Genomic DNA, 17,097 nt, shown 5'->3' with positions numbered 1-17,097 from the left:
ATTGGTCTGTAACATTTTGAAGGTTTGGCTTACCAAAGGGTCAACTCACTCACACTCACAAAACCTGTGCAGGATGCTACTTCAATAAATCATATTATAATTGATATAATATGCCAAATCATCTCACAAGGCTGCTGACCGCTAGAATAGATTCTGAAGGGTAGGCAGACCGACTCGGAGTGTGTTCTGAGTACAGTGAGGGAAGCGCCTGGTATTCGGTGGCTTACCCGGGGACAGTGCTCCATAACCAGCAGGTAGGGTGTGACTTCTGAACACTGGGACAGACACTGCAGGAGGGCTGGATGCTGGAGCACCCTGTAAGATCCACACATTCCAACATCAAAGCACTGCTCACACAAGAAACTGTTTAGTTATACGTTTCAAATAATAGCTATCGTTAATGTTGTTTCATTTTGTGCCTCCAAGAGAGATGTAATGACAAAAATGGCATAGACATAGCATATATTTTAGCATATAGCATGCGATAACATAGGATGAGGGGGTAAGTAAAATAAGATGAGGTAAGACAGATGAGAGGAACGGTAAGTACCGGTAAGGTTGGACCTCTTCCAGGAACTGCATCTGCTCCTGTACACTGGCACTGGCCTTCAGTTCCTTAACCACCACCTGTGTGGTGCTGAGTCCAGCATTCACCTCCCCCAGCAAAACCTGAAAGCCAGCCCAAACCACACATTAACACTTAGGAAATGGCTCACACCTGCCGCCTGTGAAACTGGCAGCACAGATTTACAAAGAGTCTACACTTGTGCGCTATTTATCTCAAACTGTTCGTTTAACAGCAGCTCATAATGAGATCACGACCACATTGTACTGTACTAAATATCAACTCCATGCTGCTGATTTCTAAAGGCCAGCTGATGGAATGGCTTGGGTTATAAAAGGTCTTACCTTGCCAAACCAGCCATGTCCCATTTCTTTTATGTATAGGAGGCTGTGGCGTCCGAGGTCTGTAGACTTCAGGAGCTGAACTGAGGGAAACAGAGAGAAAACATGCATTCAGAGATGGTAGAGACATAAAAAATAGACACAATGAGCGGTTTGAATGTTCCCAAACAATGGAACAGTGACCAATATCCAGGGAGGCACAACCACAAGAACCATGGTTACATCTAGATGCAAAATGGATAAAATTCTGTGAAAGCTGATGCAAAACTTCAGACACTCTGGTTCCAAATACCTTGAACCATGATAATTCGGCAGATTAGATACAGCGACGAAGAGCAGCTCTCTTTGTCTGGCAGGAAACCGTAGGATGAAGGTTTGACGATGCTGTGAAATGGAGTTGCCGTTCTTCTCTGGTTCTCCATGCCTCCGTCCAAGCTCCAGGGGTTTAACCCTCCAAGCCCTCGGACAGCTGAGAAAGCAGCGCTGTCTTTCTTCGTTCCCAGAGACAGAGCTCGTCTTCTGGCTCTGAGATATGGCGTTCCACATCATTCCCATAATGCACCCGGCTGGAACTCTCAGCAGGAGCCAACTCAACTTGAAGCTGTGGTAAAACTAGCAACTCTAGCTGAGATCAGTGTTTAAAGTGCCAAGTGTCCCTCAGCCCCACCAGGAGCTGGACGTATGTCTGCCGCGTAGCTCCGCACATGCTAAATGCATCTGCTCACGCAAGCAATGCCATGAGCACATAATGACCCTCGCTCCTCTGCCCTTCCCTTCCCTCCTTCCCTCTGTCTATCTCAGCAAGACTATAGGGGCAATTGTAAACAAATAAAGCACTGTGAGCAGCAGAAAGACCTCTGTCATTAACACGAGCCCCCCCACACACCTCCTCCTGCGCTACGAGCAGGTCTCACAGTGTGCGTCTCACAGACCCATCCCTGTATTAATGCACTAAACTGTTCTCCTCCTCTGCAACGTTCCAGAAGCTTCTCATTCCAGCCCCTCACACTCCCCGCCACAGTTACATTGTGGCTTTTGTCCGCAGAGCAGCAGCGCCTGGTACCCCAGTACCAGTCCAGACACAAGGCCCATTCTCTGCTGCTCAGAGCCAGGATTGTCACAGAAATGACCCCCCTCCACCTCCCATTCCTGACACACAACTATCTCTCTTTTCTTCAGCAGACTTGAACTGGCCTTTTATATGATTTCTGTGGAATCTGTGAGTTGTGCATTCCCGTCCCACTCCTGGCATTCCCACAGCAGCCCTGGGCCATGTTAAAAATGCATTAAAACGCAGCACAATTGCACCAGAAGACCCAGGCTGGCCTATGATTGCACATGGGCTGGAAGAGAAATTCTACTTAATATGTCAACTACTTAATGTTTTTTTTTTTGCGTGAACTTTCAATATGGAAGAGAAAATATTCCTACATCAAATTTGTCGATTTATTTATAACAGTGTTGATTCTGGTATAGAACCAGCATGGTAGATAAATAGAGCTGAACGACAGTATATACCATGCAAAGTTAGAAATGTGTCAGCCATTACAGATTTTACTACACCGTTTAGGATATGTATTGCAAATGATGGCATACATTATATACATCTTTTGAAAGAGAGACAAAGAAATATGGAGTGATGTGAAAATACAGATAGGACATGTCTAATATGATGAGGATGAACTTATTAAGGAGTGTTGTTTGGCACAACGGTAAGCAGGTTTTAGTTGTTCATGGGCATTGAGCAATGTCTCGACTTTCTGCATCAACATGGGTGGTCTATAAGCTATTTTAACACCTTTGAATTTGTGTATGATATTAATTTTGCTGTTTAGTCTTTAAAGGTAGGGTACGCAATTTGGGACAGGCTAGCAATAACAAGCTAGTTTTGAAAGCATGAGATCCCACCCGCCCATAGTTTTTCCATTAAAACACAATTCCGAGGACGTGCTCAGACTAGAACGTTACGGGTTGCCATCTCTTAATTACGGTAATTACGGCATGGCGTGAACGCAGCATAATCTCGTTTTGGTTTGCAACGCTTGGTGACTGTCTGTGTTCAACTCTTCATAGCCTCATTTTTGCACTGATGGCGAAGGAGGTATGCAAATACCTATGTAGACAGGCAGGTAGGACATCCTATCATTGCTTTCGGGCCGAATGCAATGATTGGACGAAAACAATTTTGGTCCTGAGACTTCCACAGAAGATATATGTACATGTTTTAATATTTAGACCACTTCTATTATTGATTTATATCGGGATGTGAAGAGTGTTTAAAACATGAAAAACATTGGCTATCCTACCTTTAACTAAAGTGATATTGTATATAAAGTCAAGCTGTTTTTGTCAGTAATTTATTAATAAATATATTTTGTCTAAGTTCCAAATAAAAAGAGAACATGATCTAATCAAATGATGTAGCTTTAATAAACAGTTTGTTATTTACTAAATTCCCCCAAAATAGTCATTACCACTTGGTTATTAAATATATAAAACAATTTTGTTGAAATTCCAGAAAATGTAAAGTCGCAATGAAATCTAATTTGACGATACTTATATTTTTGTGGAATGTTTCAGTTCATTCTGAATGATTAACGTGAAAAATGCAACTATTAGCAAATGTCAACAATCGAGTGATCCAATCAATTCCCAATTAACAAAATTAAGTCTCACATTTTAATGTTTGAGAAGCTGAACTTGTATTGGAAAGAAAAGTCAAAATTTCCATTTCATGCCGACTTTAGCTATATTGTGATATATACAGTTACTATATGTGTTCCATACTCGCTCAACAATTGGTAGAGAATGTTGGGTTCAGTTCCCAGGGGAAATAAGTGATAGAAATGTTTCCCTTAAACCAGGGTTTCTCAACCGTCCCTCAAGGGTCCACTGTCCTGCAGAGTTTAGCTCCAACCCTAAACAACAGGGCCAGAGTTGAGAAACCCTGCCTTAAATGTTCTATATGCTTCTTTGAATTAATTTGCTGTTAATGGACATAACCGTGAGACCCTTTTTCTCTGATTCTCCATGCTCAACCTCTTTCAGATTGAAGCTTATGTCACAGTCAATGAAAACCTGGAAATGTAGTTTAGGAGTGAAAAAACACCAGGGACATTCAATTGTGGGGGTTTTACTTCATTGCATTCAGTCAAGTGTTCATTTCCGGCTCTTTGCATTCATACAAAATGATTGAGGATGAAGAGGAGGAAGAGTGGGAGGACGGAAAGGGAGCGGTCCAACCATGACCGAGCCCTTCTCAATATCACGAGAGACTCAGTGCTACCCTCTCGCTCTGCAACACCTGGACCAATCACATGGCCGTAACCACGGGCGACGAACAGTCCAGAGGCTATTGGCTGACTCCTAAAACTCTTTTGTCCAATCCCTGCTTTCATTCCAGCATCCCGCTGTCTCCCCCACCCTCCTCTGATGCTCTACGCAGACAGTGTCTGAGTCATAGGGAGAAAACCTGACTCGCACGGATTCACCCACGACAGTCAGCCATTGAGCTATTGGGTTTGACTTGATGCAAAATTATATGTAATACACACAGTAGATTTGTATCATTCCTTAAGAAAATGTAATTGTTGTTTGCCTGTGCAAAACTCACAGCCTTTATGCCAAGCCATTGTGAGCAGTGGCCAGGGTGTTACTGTGCAATTGCTAAGGTTTTATGTGTCAATTCAGATGGTAAATATCCCACTAAGGCTTGTTTTTCAAATCTGATGTTTAGGATTGGCTGTTCAACCAATCAATCATCAATCAATGCTGTCATTTTGCAAGTAATTAAATCAGATCAGTTTGTTCAACAGTGTACATGTATCAGCATCTGGTGTATCTACATCGGTGGCAGTGCATCACTGTTTTGGAAAGATAGGATGGACTTGTTGACTTATTCTCTACTTAGTAAATGTCACATGGCATATGACTATAGAGTTAGTAAAAATGACACAGACAATATTGGGCACTTTCAATTATGTTGCATAGACGTTATGTCCCAAATTATGAAAAACTACTCATCTACAGTAGGTGTTCAGATTGAGACTGCAAAAAATGTATGTGGTTTCCCAGACATCAACGTAGTGTCGGCTCAGATCCGGCCTGCATCTGGTACATGCGGATTCCACATGGTCCGGATCTGATCTGACACTATATTACTGTCTGGGTTGTTTTTCAATAACGTTTTGTTTTTTAGATTTGTTGAAAAAAGACGAATATGCCCCAAAAAATGTCTCTCTTATGTTCACCAAGGCTGCATTTTTTTTAACCAAAAATAAAGTAAAACAGAAATATTGTGAAGTAATATAATTGTTTTCTATTTGAATGTATTTTAAAATGTAATTTATTCCTGTGATCAAAGCTGAATGTTCAGCATCATTATTCCAGTCTTCTGTGTCACATGATCCTTCAGAAATAATTCTAATGTGATGATTTGATGCTCAAGAAACATTTCTGATTATTAGCAATGTTGACAACAGATGTGCTGCTTAATATTTTGGAGTGATACTTTTTTTTATTCTTTGAAAGTTCAAAAGAAAATCATTTAATATAGAAATCTTTAGTAAAATAAATGTCTTTACTGTCACTTTATTAATTGAATGCGTCCTAGCTGAATAAAAGTATTCATTTCTTTTTTAAAAACCTTCAACCCCAAATATGAATCAATTTATCTCTTCTAAAGAGAGGAAAATCAATAGCCAATCTGGGTTTAGGACACATCTGTTTCATATCTGTTGAAATATTGTTGGTAAAAACAGCTTCATTTCCATCTGTACTCTCTAGTGCTCCATGCATTAATAACTTCTTTTCCTTTCTGTAGTCCAGTTCACATGCATCCATCATGCCAGGAGTCCTCTGGGCCAATCTCACGGCGCATTATGCAACTGACAGATGTGTGTTCTGCTTCCAGAGACGGTTCGCTCTCCACCCCTCTCTGCACTGTGAGAACATAAACAAGGCCATTGCTCTTTTTCCGGAACCATCCGTTCACAATGGGCACAGAGAGAGGTCCTGTTCTTTACTCTTCCTGTCACAAGGCCATTAGGAATGTGAGGGACAAATATCAGCGTAGTGTGGCACTTCACTTCCAGTACTGTTTGTTAATGAGAAACGCAACCAAGCCTGCAATGTGTGAATGCACATTGTTGACAATGATGAGCTATAAACACTTCTGTTAACACACAGTGTCCATTAAGGCCCTGATATACTTCAAACGATATCGAAGAATGAACCATTTCGGACAAAATCAGGCCAAAACAAAGTTCGTTTCAAGAGATTAAAACAGCTTTCCAGAAAAGTTCACTCCGGCTGGTAAACAGCTTTAAGCTACCATTGGTCCTTTTGCGATTACGTAATAGGTGGGTGTGGCTCTGAGGCTCCGCCTTCTTTGACGTGAAAGTCGTCTCTGGTTCATTTCTTCTGTTCAGTCCGTCGCAGTCATTCACGAGTAAAAGCATGAACACACTGGAGAGCTGCTTTATACTACGAATTAAAGTTGAAATTCTAATTGAAAGCGTCAATGCGCTGTTTTTTAATGTTTAATACAGCAAAGCTGCTTGCTTTAAAGCAGTATATTGTATAAAGGGGTATAAAAAACTGGACTGTGACTGGACTGCCGAATTGCAGGGCTCATGCAAACATATCAACGCCTCTATGATCAGATGCTTTGAAGCTGAAGTTTTCTCACCGCTGTCATTTTTGTTGTGTGTTTATTTTGGTATTAAGAGGAAAGAGCGCAGCACATATTTACATATTCAACTAATGCAGCTCTCAGCAGTAAAGGTGGCGTTGGGATGTTTGCTAACACTATATCACTGCTTAGCGATTTCAAACTTTTTTCGAACTAAAACGTACTCAGCATATCGGCGCCTTTAGGCAGTAATTCTACTTTAAATCATGTTTTCCATTAAAACATGTCAACTTGAGCAGCCTTCTCATGGTTGGCTACATGTTGAATCACATGACCAGCACTGGTTCCATGAAAAAACACATTCTTCAAAACATCTCCTTTTGTGTTGGGTAAGTAAATAATGAACAAAACGATACAATTCTTACATGACTTGCCGGGCTGTTTGGACACAGGTAGTGAGACCTCCGTGAGAGGCAGGATATAAACCTCGGGGTCATTCTGAGAGCTGGGGGAGGCTAAAGTGGAAAGGTTAGCTTGGCCCTCCTCCCCCTCTGTATTTTCAAACTCCTGCAGGGAACAAAAGCACAGAGAATCAATGACACAATTCAGACACAAGCAGGAAATTTAGAGTGACGGTATTACTTCAGCACTATTACTTTACGCATACTGGGAAATTAATATGGAATTTTAATGGTCTCTTTTGTCACAGTATGATGGCAGATGAAAGTCTCTCATGTGTTATTTCTTGTGTTGTGAACGCTGGATGCCACATTTTGAAAATTGAGCAATCATTTGCTTGAACCCAATAACCTAAGGGTATTCAGCTCCCACAGCTACACATATTGGCTCATTCTCACACAGTCTGACTATTGTTGAGCATCTGTGTCGGGGAATTGAATTTTAGTATTGAATTTCGGAATTTAGATTTGGGTAGTAAACAGAATGCAAAATTCTTATATATATATATATGTGTGTGTGTGTGTGTGTGTGTGTGTGTGTGTGTGTGTGTGTGTGTGTGTGTGTGTGTGTGTGTGTGTGTGTGTGTGTGTGTGTGTGTGTGTGTGCATGCATAGTGACATATGTGTGTGTGTGTGTGTGTGTGTGTGTGTGTGTTTCAACTCTTTCCATAAGTTTTGCCGTCGACAGAAAAGGAGCAGTTGTGAGCATCTGCTGCGTGACTGTAATGAACTTCTATTAATTGTAATTCATGAAATTCTTTTTCTGTCAATTCAATTGAAATTCCAATGGAATTTACATTCCTATACTCATGAACTGAAAGGGAGACAGTTCTTCAATTGTGACTTTTGTCCCTAACTTAAAGGAATATTTCTCTGTGCTTGCATATCCTCATATTCATTGTATGTCTGATTACAATGGACAGCACACTCTTATCTTATGCCGTAGTGCCTCTCCTATTTTAAGAAGTGCAATCTTTCAGTTTGTAATGTTACAATTGTTCTCTGACTAAAATAGGATTTGTTGAGGAAGGAAAAACAGCAATTTCTCTATTTTTCAGGCATAAGATGGGAAGATTGCCTTTTTCCTACATTAAAAACACTTTGATTGTGTACATACAGTATTGTATGAGACAGCTAGTTTATTTAATTCTGGTACTCAGACAGAGAGGTTAAAAACTAGTTGTGTGTAGTTTCTATTTGTATAATAAAATGTAATCTTCTTTTGCCACTTCCAATGTAAAACAAGCTCTCAATAGCAAATCTTTACTGAAATCTTTACAGGTTCGACAGTGAATGGCTGCGAGGCAAATTGATGCAATATCATTTAGAACCACTTGAGGGTGCAAAGTAATTTTCTTAATTCACACAGTCCATCTAAATATTTCATACTTCAATCTGTTATTCATTCATTATGTGTGCATTACTAAAGTGCTAACAGGACATATTTGAAGAGGAGGGAGCAGTTTATCTTTATTCACCGGCAGTCGATAAAAGCTTTAATTTGAAGTGAGCAACTGCTTCCATGCGTTTCATGTGCATGATGGATGAAGAGAATAAGACGAGGCTGGAAAATGTTGGCCTGCTTCTCTCTGCCTCTCTATCCTTTCAAGATTTCAAGACATTTCTAATGTTACAAAAGATTTCTATTTCAAATAACTTTGAACTTGCTATTCATCAAAGAATCCTGAATAAAATGGTTTCCACAAAAATATTAAGCAGCAAAACTCATTTTACCTTTTCTTTTTATTTCCCCGTCTTTTTATTTCTTTATTCATTTCCCCTTATTAATTGTCTGTATGTTAGTTCAATAAGAACTACAATATTTTAACAATCATGCAAATACAACTTTGTCGAGTCTGACTCTGTTCAATATGAAATACTGTATATAATGTATACAGCAGTGATGTTTCCGGCCTAGGGAAACTGACATATTCACCCTTTATTAAAATATTATAAAACGTTTGTGAGATTTTGTAAGCATATTGCGTAGTTGTGATTGGAGTCAGGCTGTCATGCAAAGAGATTATGAACATGCAAAAACAAGAGAGAACCAACAAAATATGAATAGCTGATTATGTTGTAGTCAATGTATGCTTTTTCCTGTGAGCTTTTTTGTTTTTCTATGCAATTTATTTATTGCATAGTGACATAAAACATACTGTTTACCCGCATAATGGCGTGGTTATGGCATCTACCAGCAGAGCCTAACTGTCAAAGCTAAACAGTCATATGTACTATGACAAATGTCTATTGACATACATGGACAGTAGACAGCAAGTGACCACGAGAAAGCATGCAGCATGTTTTTCAGTGCCAGTTTGCTATTGGCACAGGATGTCAGACCCTCGTGGACTGCAGCCACACAATCAGTTTCTTCCCAACAGATGCACAATGAGAACCTCAAACATCTTGATGAAAAGTACGCCAGTGTGAAGCAGCCAACTCATTTCAATTAGACTCCAGCAATAGTTGTAGCTCCGGGGAGCGAGGGCTGTTTTCCATTCAGGAAGAGCAGCTGTCTCACTCCATCAGCAGTGTGCGCTTCTCGTTCACAATATAAACACACACACAATCCCTAAAGAGGCTTTAGTCACATTTAATACCAACATGGCTGTCTGTTACAGAGACACATGTGAAATCAGGATGAAAAGATGTGGTCTGGTCCCACATGCTACTGCAAATGCCACCCACTCCTTGGCAATGTTACTGGGCATTATTTGAGAGGTTTATTCGGCATGTGTTCCCTTACAGAAACATACTACGGTTCTACCAGGGTACAGTGGTTGTGCACCATTCAGAATTGAGATGCCTTTTATATGTCAATTCAGTTCTTGAATTTCAAATATGGTAAACAACAGGGGACTAAAAAAATTTTTTTTTACATTTCAAAATTTTTCAAACATTTTTGCTTTTTTACGGCAAGGGGAGATAATAATAATATTTTAATTGTATTATTTCCAGCCAGAAAATATTTTAAATATTAGATATCTACATATTTGTCTATAAATATTTGGATTAATTAATTCATCATTATTTGTCCAAATTAATGATGCATTTATATTTGTAAGTATTTATAAGCATTTTGCTACAGTTATTTGAGTTTTACTATATATCACATTAGGGCTTCACAATATTGGAAAGAACTGCAATAGTTTTGCTACCAGTATTTTACCGCTGGGGCAAGTAGCGTTTTTTTTAGGTGTGGGGTCGACAAACGTCATGTATGTCATGATGAGATAAGGAGATAATAAGATAATAGGTAAACCACCTTTACCATTGTCTGCAAATAAATACAGTACAGGCCAAAGGTTTGGAAACATTACTATTTTTTATGTTTTTTGAAAGAAGTTTCTTCTGCTCATCAAGCCTGTATTTATTTTATCAAAAATACAGAAAAAATTTAATATTGTGATATATTATTACAATTTAAAATAATTGGTTTTCAATTTATTATACTTTAAATTATCATTTATTTCTGTGATGCAAAGTTGAATTTTCAGGATCATTATCCAGTCTTCAGTGTCACATGTGACATCCAGTCTATCACATGATCCTTTAGAAATCATTCTAATATTCTGATTTATTATGAGTGTTGGAAACAGTTCTGCTGCCTAATATATTTGATGAATAAAAGGTTAAAAAGAACTGCATTTATTCAAAAAAAAAAAAAATTCTAATAATATAAATCTTCTTTATCACTTTTGATCAATTTAACACATCCTTGCTGAATAAAAGTATTGATTTATTTCAAAAAAAAAAGAAAAAAATTACTGACCCCAAATTACTGTCCAGTAGTGTATATTGTTGTTACAAAAGACTTTTTTTTTCTTTTTTTTTATTCATCAAAGTATCCTAATAAAAGTATCACAGGTTATGAAAAAATATTAAGCAGCAGAACTGTTTCCAACTTTGATAATGAATCATCATATTAGAATGATTTCTAAAGGATCATGTGATAGACTGGAGTAATGATGCTGAAAATTCAGCTTTGCATCACAGAAATGATCATTTAAAGTATAATAAATTGAAAACGAATTATTTTAAATTGTAATAATATATCACAATATTACTTTTTTTTTCTGTATTTTTGATCAAATAAATGCAGGCTTGATGAGCAGAAGAAACTTCTTTCAAAAACATTAAAAATAGTAATGTTTCCAAACTTTTGGCCTGTACTGTATAAGCTGACACATTTTTTACATTTATTCATTTTAGCTGACGCTTTTATCCAAAGCAACTTACAATTGCTATATATGTCAGAGGTCGCACGCCTCTGGAGCAACTAGAGGTTAAGTGTCTTGCTCAGGGACACATTGGTGTCTCACAGTGGATTCGAACCCGGGTCTCTCACACCAAAGGCATGTGTCTTATTCATTGCGCTACCACCACCCCCTTATTGTTGACACCTGAACAATAAACTTTAAAGAAGCTTGACCTCATATCTTTGTCTTTGATGTAATTTCTTCCCACAGCTGTGCATTCTCGACTGAAAGGGCTGAGAATATTTGAAGGTGCTGATAGATAAAGAAAATAATCTAACCGATAAATATTGCAATATGAAGAAATACAGGAATGTTCACGAGGTGCCTTGAATAGCTATATTTGGAAATAATTAATCATCCTAGAATGAGTGGGGTGTTTTTTGTTTGTTTTTGAGGAGTGCCAAATGAAAAATAATTGAAAAAGCATACAATATTATTGATGTTACCACAAGTCTTATTTTTTTATGGAAAACTGCAGTATTTATTATAAATTATTTATCTGTTTGCACATCTTTTTATTTATTTTTATTTTTTACATGCAAAATAACTCCCTCCCTCTTGATGACGTGTTTACTGGCACAAGGGCGGGACAACCTGTCACTCACACACTGTAAGATAGCAAACCACAACCATCCAATCAATTCCCCATGGACAAAATCAAGTCCTATATATGTTGTTCTTGTTCGTGAAGCCGAATATACTTCACAATAGGTGTCATGATCTTTGTGTTTGTCTTTGGAATTTTGTTTCACTTCCTGTGTCATGTTAGTTGTAGTTTTTCACCTTGATTTGTTCCTTGTTCCATGTTCCTTGTTCCTGTTTTGTGTTCCCCATTGTTTCCCATTGTTTCATGTATAGCCCTTGTGTTTCTCCTGTTCTTTGTCAGTCATTGCTTTGGCCTGTTTTGGTATTGTTGGTTTTGTTGGATCTCCCTTATTCTCTGGATTCTTCATGTCCTGTGTCTCCCAGTCCTTTGTTTTCATTTTGTTTGTTTATTTTCATTTGGATTCTCGCCTCTCCTATCATCTTCATCCTCCTTCGTAACTTAACAATTAACCTACGGATCCAGCAATCCGTTTAATTGGCACCATCAAGGCAACCATTCCCTTGAGGACCACCAGAGACTTTCTGGACATTGCACATTTAACGGATTGCCCAGATTTCCTCATTGACTTTTATTACTACAGACTCAATAATCATTTCCAATCTATACTTCTCTGTGATGATCCTTGAGGGTCGCTGGTTGAATTCCTGGGTTACACCCTCCAGTTAAGTGGATCCCCCTTCACTATGGTGGAGGTAGAGGAGGACCCTTCCCCTAAACACTTTTTTGGTGGGAGAGGAGTGGGGGGCTCCAAGTCTGGTGCTTTCAGCACTTCGAAGTCTGAGGGTCTCAGTGCATCCAAGTCCGGTGGTCCAAGTCCGGTGGTCTCCGTGCATCCAAGTCCGGTGGTCTCAGCGCATTCAAGTCCAGTGGTCCAGAGTGGGTGGTCCCAGTACTTCCATGTCCAGTGGTCCCGAGTCTGGTTGTCCTTAGTCCGGTGGTCCCGGAGGTCCTCCCACCATCGGCTGTGGTTCCTGTCATGGCAGCTGCCATCTTGTGTATTTGGGTTACACACACTTCTCCAGCTTCTCGCGAGACACCGGCAACCACTACTGATCCTCTCAAGGTGGCGCCAACTGCTCCTGAACCCTGTGCCTGCCCTGTTATGGCCAAGGAGCCCACCTTTGAACCCTCTGTTTGGAGATCATCATTGCAGCTTATGTCTGTCCTGACACGACCACGGAGGTCGTTCCTGAACTCTCTGTCTGCATTGACATGGTCATGGAGGCCATCTATGAATGGAAGCCCTCCAAGCTTCCTGTAATGACCACGAAGGGCCGTTTTTAACCTCTCTGTGCTCTCTGTTTTAGCTCAGCCGTGGTGGTCTTCGTCTCCATCTGCTCCGTCCTGGCCACTTGCTCTGCCCTTGCTCCCCAATCTGCCTCAGTCTCCAGTCATGCCTCCTCTCCATGGGCCTCTGGATTCTTCAGGTTCTGGGTCTCCCAGTCCTTTGTTTTCATTTTGTTTGTTTATTGCACATCTAGATGAGCAGTGCCACTCTGGAGCACACATACTTATTTCATTAAATCGCAGTCTGCTTGATATGACAATTGCAGTAATATCACAATAACAATTTTATTTAGAAATTTACAATGTACTAATAACACAATTAGAGGCTTAAGTGCTGGTTTAATGAGCTAGAAAGAGGAGGTAAAGCTAGAAATTCATACACAACAATGCACATCTCTAATTTGGTAGTATTAATCCCACCTTGGTCCATGTTTTCTGTTGCTTTCTATAGAGGTCAGCTTGTTTTCTGTTTGAACACCCATACAAACATGGACAGACTCTCCACAGGGTGGCATCCCTGCGATTTGCACAGACAACCAAATGCCATGATAATTATCTGTGCCATTGTGATCCCTGGACTTGAACCACGTTCACAGTCTGCCACAGACAGCCCAGTGTGGGACAGACATGGACAAACCATCCACCCACTCACAGAGTCACTAAGAGCAGACAATCCTATTAAAATCAGACAGTACAGACGCCGGGCTTTATGGGCAGCATATTAACAGACTGTATCTTTGTGCTGCGATGGGTCTTATGATGTGCCATTCTCCCACTGTTGCTTTCATGAGGACATAAACAGCCTGCTTATTCTGATACATTAATCCTCAACTGTGTGTACCAAAACCAAATCTAATAACAACTTATCCCTCAGTCTGTCTATTCATATCTCTGTCAAACATCCATGCTCCCTCAAATTTTTGTTCTTGAGCAAAACCTATTTCTGTTAGGTTCAAAATCACCCCACGTCTCAGAGCCATGCTGGGTTCGATATGCCATACTTCATAAAGAAATGCTATGGATCTGTTCCTAAACTTAGTGAGCTGCCCCGCTGCCTACATGGGCAGCTGTCTCATAACGCAGCATCCCACCTGAAATGAATGCGATGCATATGGGTGACTCCACTTGAAAAAGCTAAGCTAAAATCACAATACTTGATATATTGTGATGCATAATGTATGATAGCATATCAAGACTTTTTATATTTGTATCTTTATACTGGATATACTCTACCAAACATCTACCAAACACACTAGTTTATTTCAGAAATGCACAATTCAGGATGCACAATACAGAAGTAGTAGAAAAATAATTTTTTGTTTTGCACTTGAAAGCGCAGCAAGATTGACGTTTTCTTTGTGAGGCTTTGTAGGTACAGTACATGTGTACATGACTAGAAGGACAAATCAGACCTAACAGGCAGAATGACATGATGTAATTCTGGGAAGAAACAAGGTGACATCAAACAAAAATGATAATAGGTTGCTGTAAAAAAAAAAGACTGAATGACACACCTATAAAACATTAGGATGAGGTGTCAGAGAAGACATTCATTTCTCATCTTCCTTTAATTTGGGGGGCTGTTTTGATGGATGAAATGACTAATGAGAACTGAGATCTCACCTTGAAGCTGATGTCCCCTTTCTTGCAGCAGAGGCAGGCGAGCATGAGGAAGACAAACGTGAAGAGGCCAGAGAAGGAGACAGCCACCACCGCCAGAGAGGATGGCCATGACAGCTCACTCAGCGGGGAGCCACCTGGGGTGCACAAACACACACTCGGTGTCAAACTCCAAACCACAGACTTCAGTGCATGAAGGCTCACTGACAATGTTTAAAGGTGAAATGTGTTATTTATGTGCCTCTAGTGCATAAGTGGATCCAAACCAAAAATGTATTTCCCAAACAGTCCTCCCATCTGTCAATAATCAGATCCATTTCTTCCCATAAATAAAAAAAAACTTTGGTTACACTTTGATTTAACACTGTCCGTGTTACAGTTTAATTGTACATTTAAGTACTGAGTAATAATAATTAACTACATGTACTGTCTAATGTTAGGATTAGGGTTTGGTTTTGGGTTAGTTGCATGTAATTATTAATCATTTATAGTTAATACTACAGTAACTACAATTTACATGTAACAAGGACACTGTAAAATATAGTGTTACTGACTTTACCTTTACAGTCCGCATGAAATCAAAATTTCATATGCACATTTCTAACCTTGTGGTTGACAATTAATCTGTGCAAATTAATCCACAGAAGAAAAAAATGATGGTAAAACTTTACATTAAGGCCCATTTGTTTACATTAGATAATGCCTTAACCAACATTAACTAACAATGAACAATATGTTTTCACTGCATTTATTAACCTTTCTTAAAGTTAATTAATGCAAATGTTCATGTTCATGACGTGCTTTAACTAATGTTATCAGATACAACTTTTTATCTTAAAAATGTATTAGTAAATGATGAGATTAACATTAACTAAGATTAATAAATGCTGTAGAAGTATTGTTCAGTGTTTGTTTACTTTTCTAGCTCATTTGTAGTTAACTAATGTTAACAAATTAATAATTGTAAAGTGTTACCAACGTGTTTGTCTTCGTAACCTTTAGTCAAAATCAGAAAATTTGCCCAATAACAAAAATACATTAAAACACCAGAAAAAAAAACCCAGACAACCATTACAGACAAAATTGTATTTTCACTGTCTTTACGACGGGAGAGATTATTGGGGGCTATTAACAGCTGACAAGTCAATAACACGGGTTATCTAAATGTTTCATAACAGCATGTGAAGCAGCATGCAGCTGCTGTCAGAGATTTGATTTGGTGTGTATCACATTTGAACAGATCACCTGTCCATGAAGGAACATGATGAAACCAGCGCTAATGGAAGCCAAATCTGCTTTTTTTGTTGTTGCGGTGAATCACTGAGACACAATCTGCATGATGATGCAGTATAAGGTTTAAAAAACCTAGATGGGGTCATAATTGAAAGCAAGTTGCACAGTTTTATCATTTAATGAAGTGAGAGACAGCGAAATGGCTGTCAAATGAAAGCTGAGGGTATGCAAATAAGCTCTGCAGTTTGATTGGCTATAAACGTAAATTGAGAAAAGATAATGCAATCTTAAAGGGATGTTCCATCAATAAAACTAAAATTCTGCCATTATTTTTACCCTAATGGCATTGAAAACCTGTATGAAAAAAAATATATATTGCAGACTGCCTGTGCTGTTCATTCATCCTACACCAAATGGATGGCAATTCACACTGCCAAGCTCCAAAATTGAAAAAAAAGCACCATAAAACTTAGTCAATGCAACTTGTGCCCAATATTTCAAGTCTGAGTGCAGTTGTGATGTATTTTTTTAGGCCAACCCGGAAGTTAGCTTCATCCTGGTTCCATTAACAAAAGGCCAATCGGCTTTATTCAATTAGCTTTTGGATTATTGCAGAAAATCTGGTCTATGACAAACAATAGCTTATGATACTTACACGTTTTATTCAATAAGTTCATTTTTACAAATTAACACAACTTTTGATTGCCCAAATACAATCTCCAGAAGTAAAGTGTTAGAAGTAGACTATAAACGAACTACACCATGCTTGCACGACTTCAGCATAACCACCATTAAGCTTCAAATAAATTGATCAATCTTTATATAAAATGTAGAACAGTTTGCAAATTTTGAGTTAGAATACTTTGTAAAAGCGTGAGTATAAACACAATGAGGCTTTGAAAGCAGACTAGTGAGTAGAATGGGTTACCTTTTTGGCGTGATGACGTTTAATGTCCCCTATAGTCCCATTTAGCCACTTGTAAGCAATCGCCTTTTCAAGACGCATAAAATCACAACAGAAAAAAAATTGCGAGTGGGGCATTCCAGAATAAAACATGAAAATAACCCTGTGTTAATGTAACGAATGTAGGC

The 17,097-nt window shown here is 38.9% G+C and overlaps 1 protein-coding gene across 3 annotated transcripts in view; it reads right to left on the bottom strand.

Annotated features, from left to right (window-relative positions):
- The window catches only part of aatka (apoptosis-associated tyrosine kinase a), a 52,041-nt gene that overhangs the window by 9,920 nt on the left and 25,024 nt on the right, over positions 1 to 17,097 (bottom strand). For 2 of the 3 annotated variants that reach the window (XM_082141212.1, XM_082141213.1), the window contains exons 2-6: positions 14,776 to 14,909; positions 6,964 to 7,105; positions 910 to 989; positions 551 to 669; positions 228 to 315 (exon numbers count right to left, since the gene is read on the bottom strand). In XM_082141212.1, the coding sequence (XP_081997338.1) occupies positions 228 to 315; positions 551 to 669; positions 910 to 989; positions 6,964 to 7,105; positions 14,776 to 14,909 (563 nt within the window). The other variant, XM_082141214.1, reaches the window with a different exon arrangement.

Source organism: Leuciscus leuciscus (assembly GCF_965113295.1).
Source record: "Leuciscus leuciscus genome assembly, chromosome: 1".
NCBI classification, from domain to species: domain Eukaryota; kingdom Metazoa; phylum Chordata; class Actinopteri; order Cypriniformes; family Leuciscidae; genus Leuciscus; species Leuciscus leuciscus.
The sequence above is the reverse complement of the archived record's forward strand: the minus strand, read 5'-3'. Positions and strand labels throughout refer to the sequence as shown.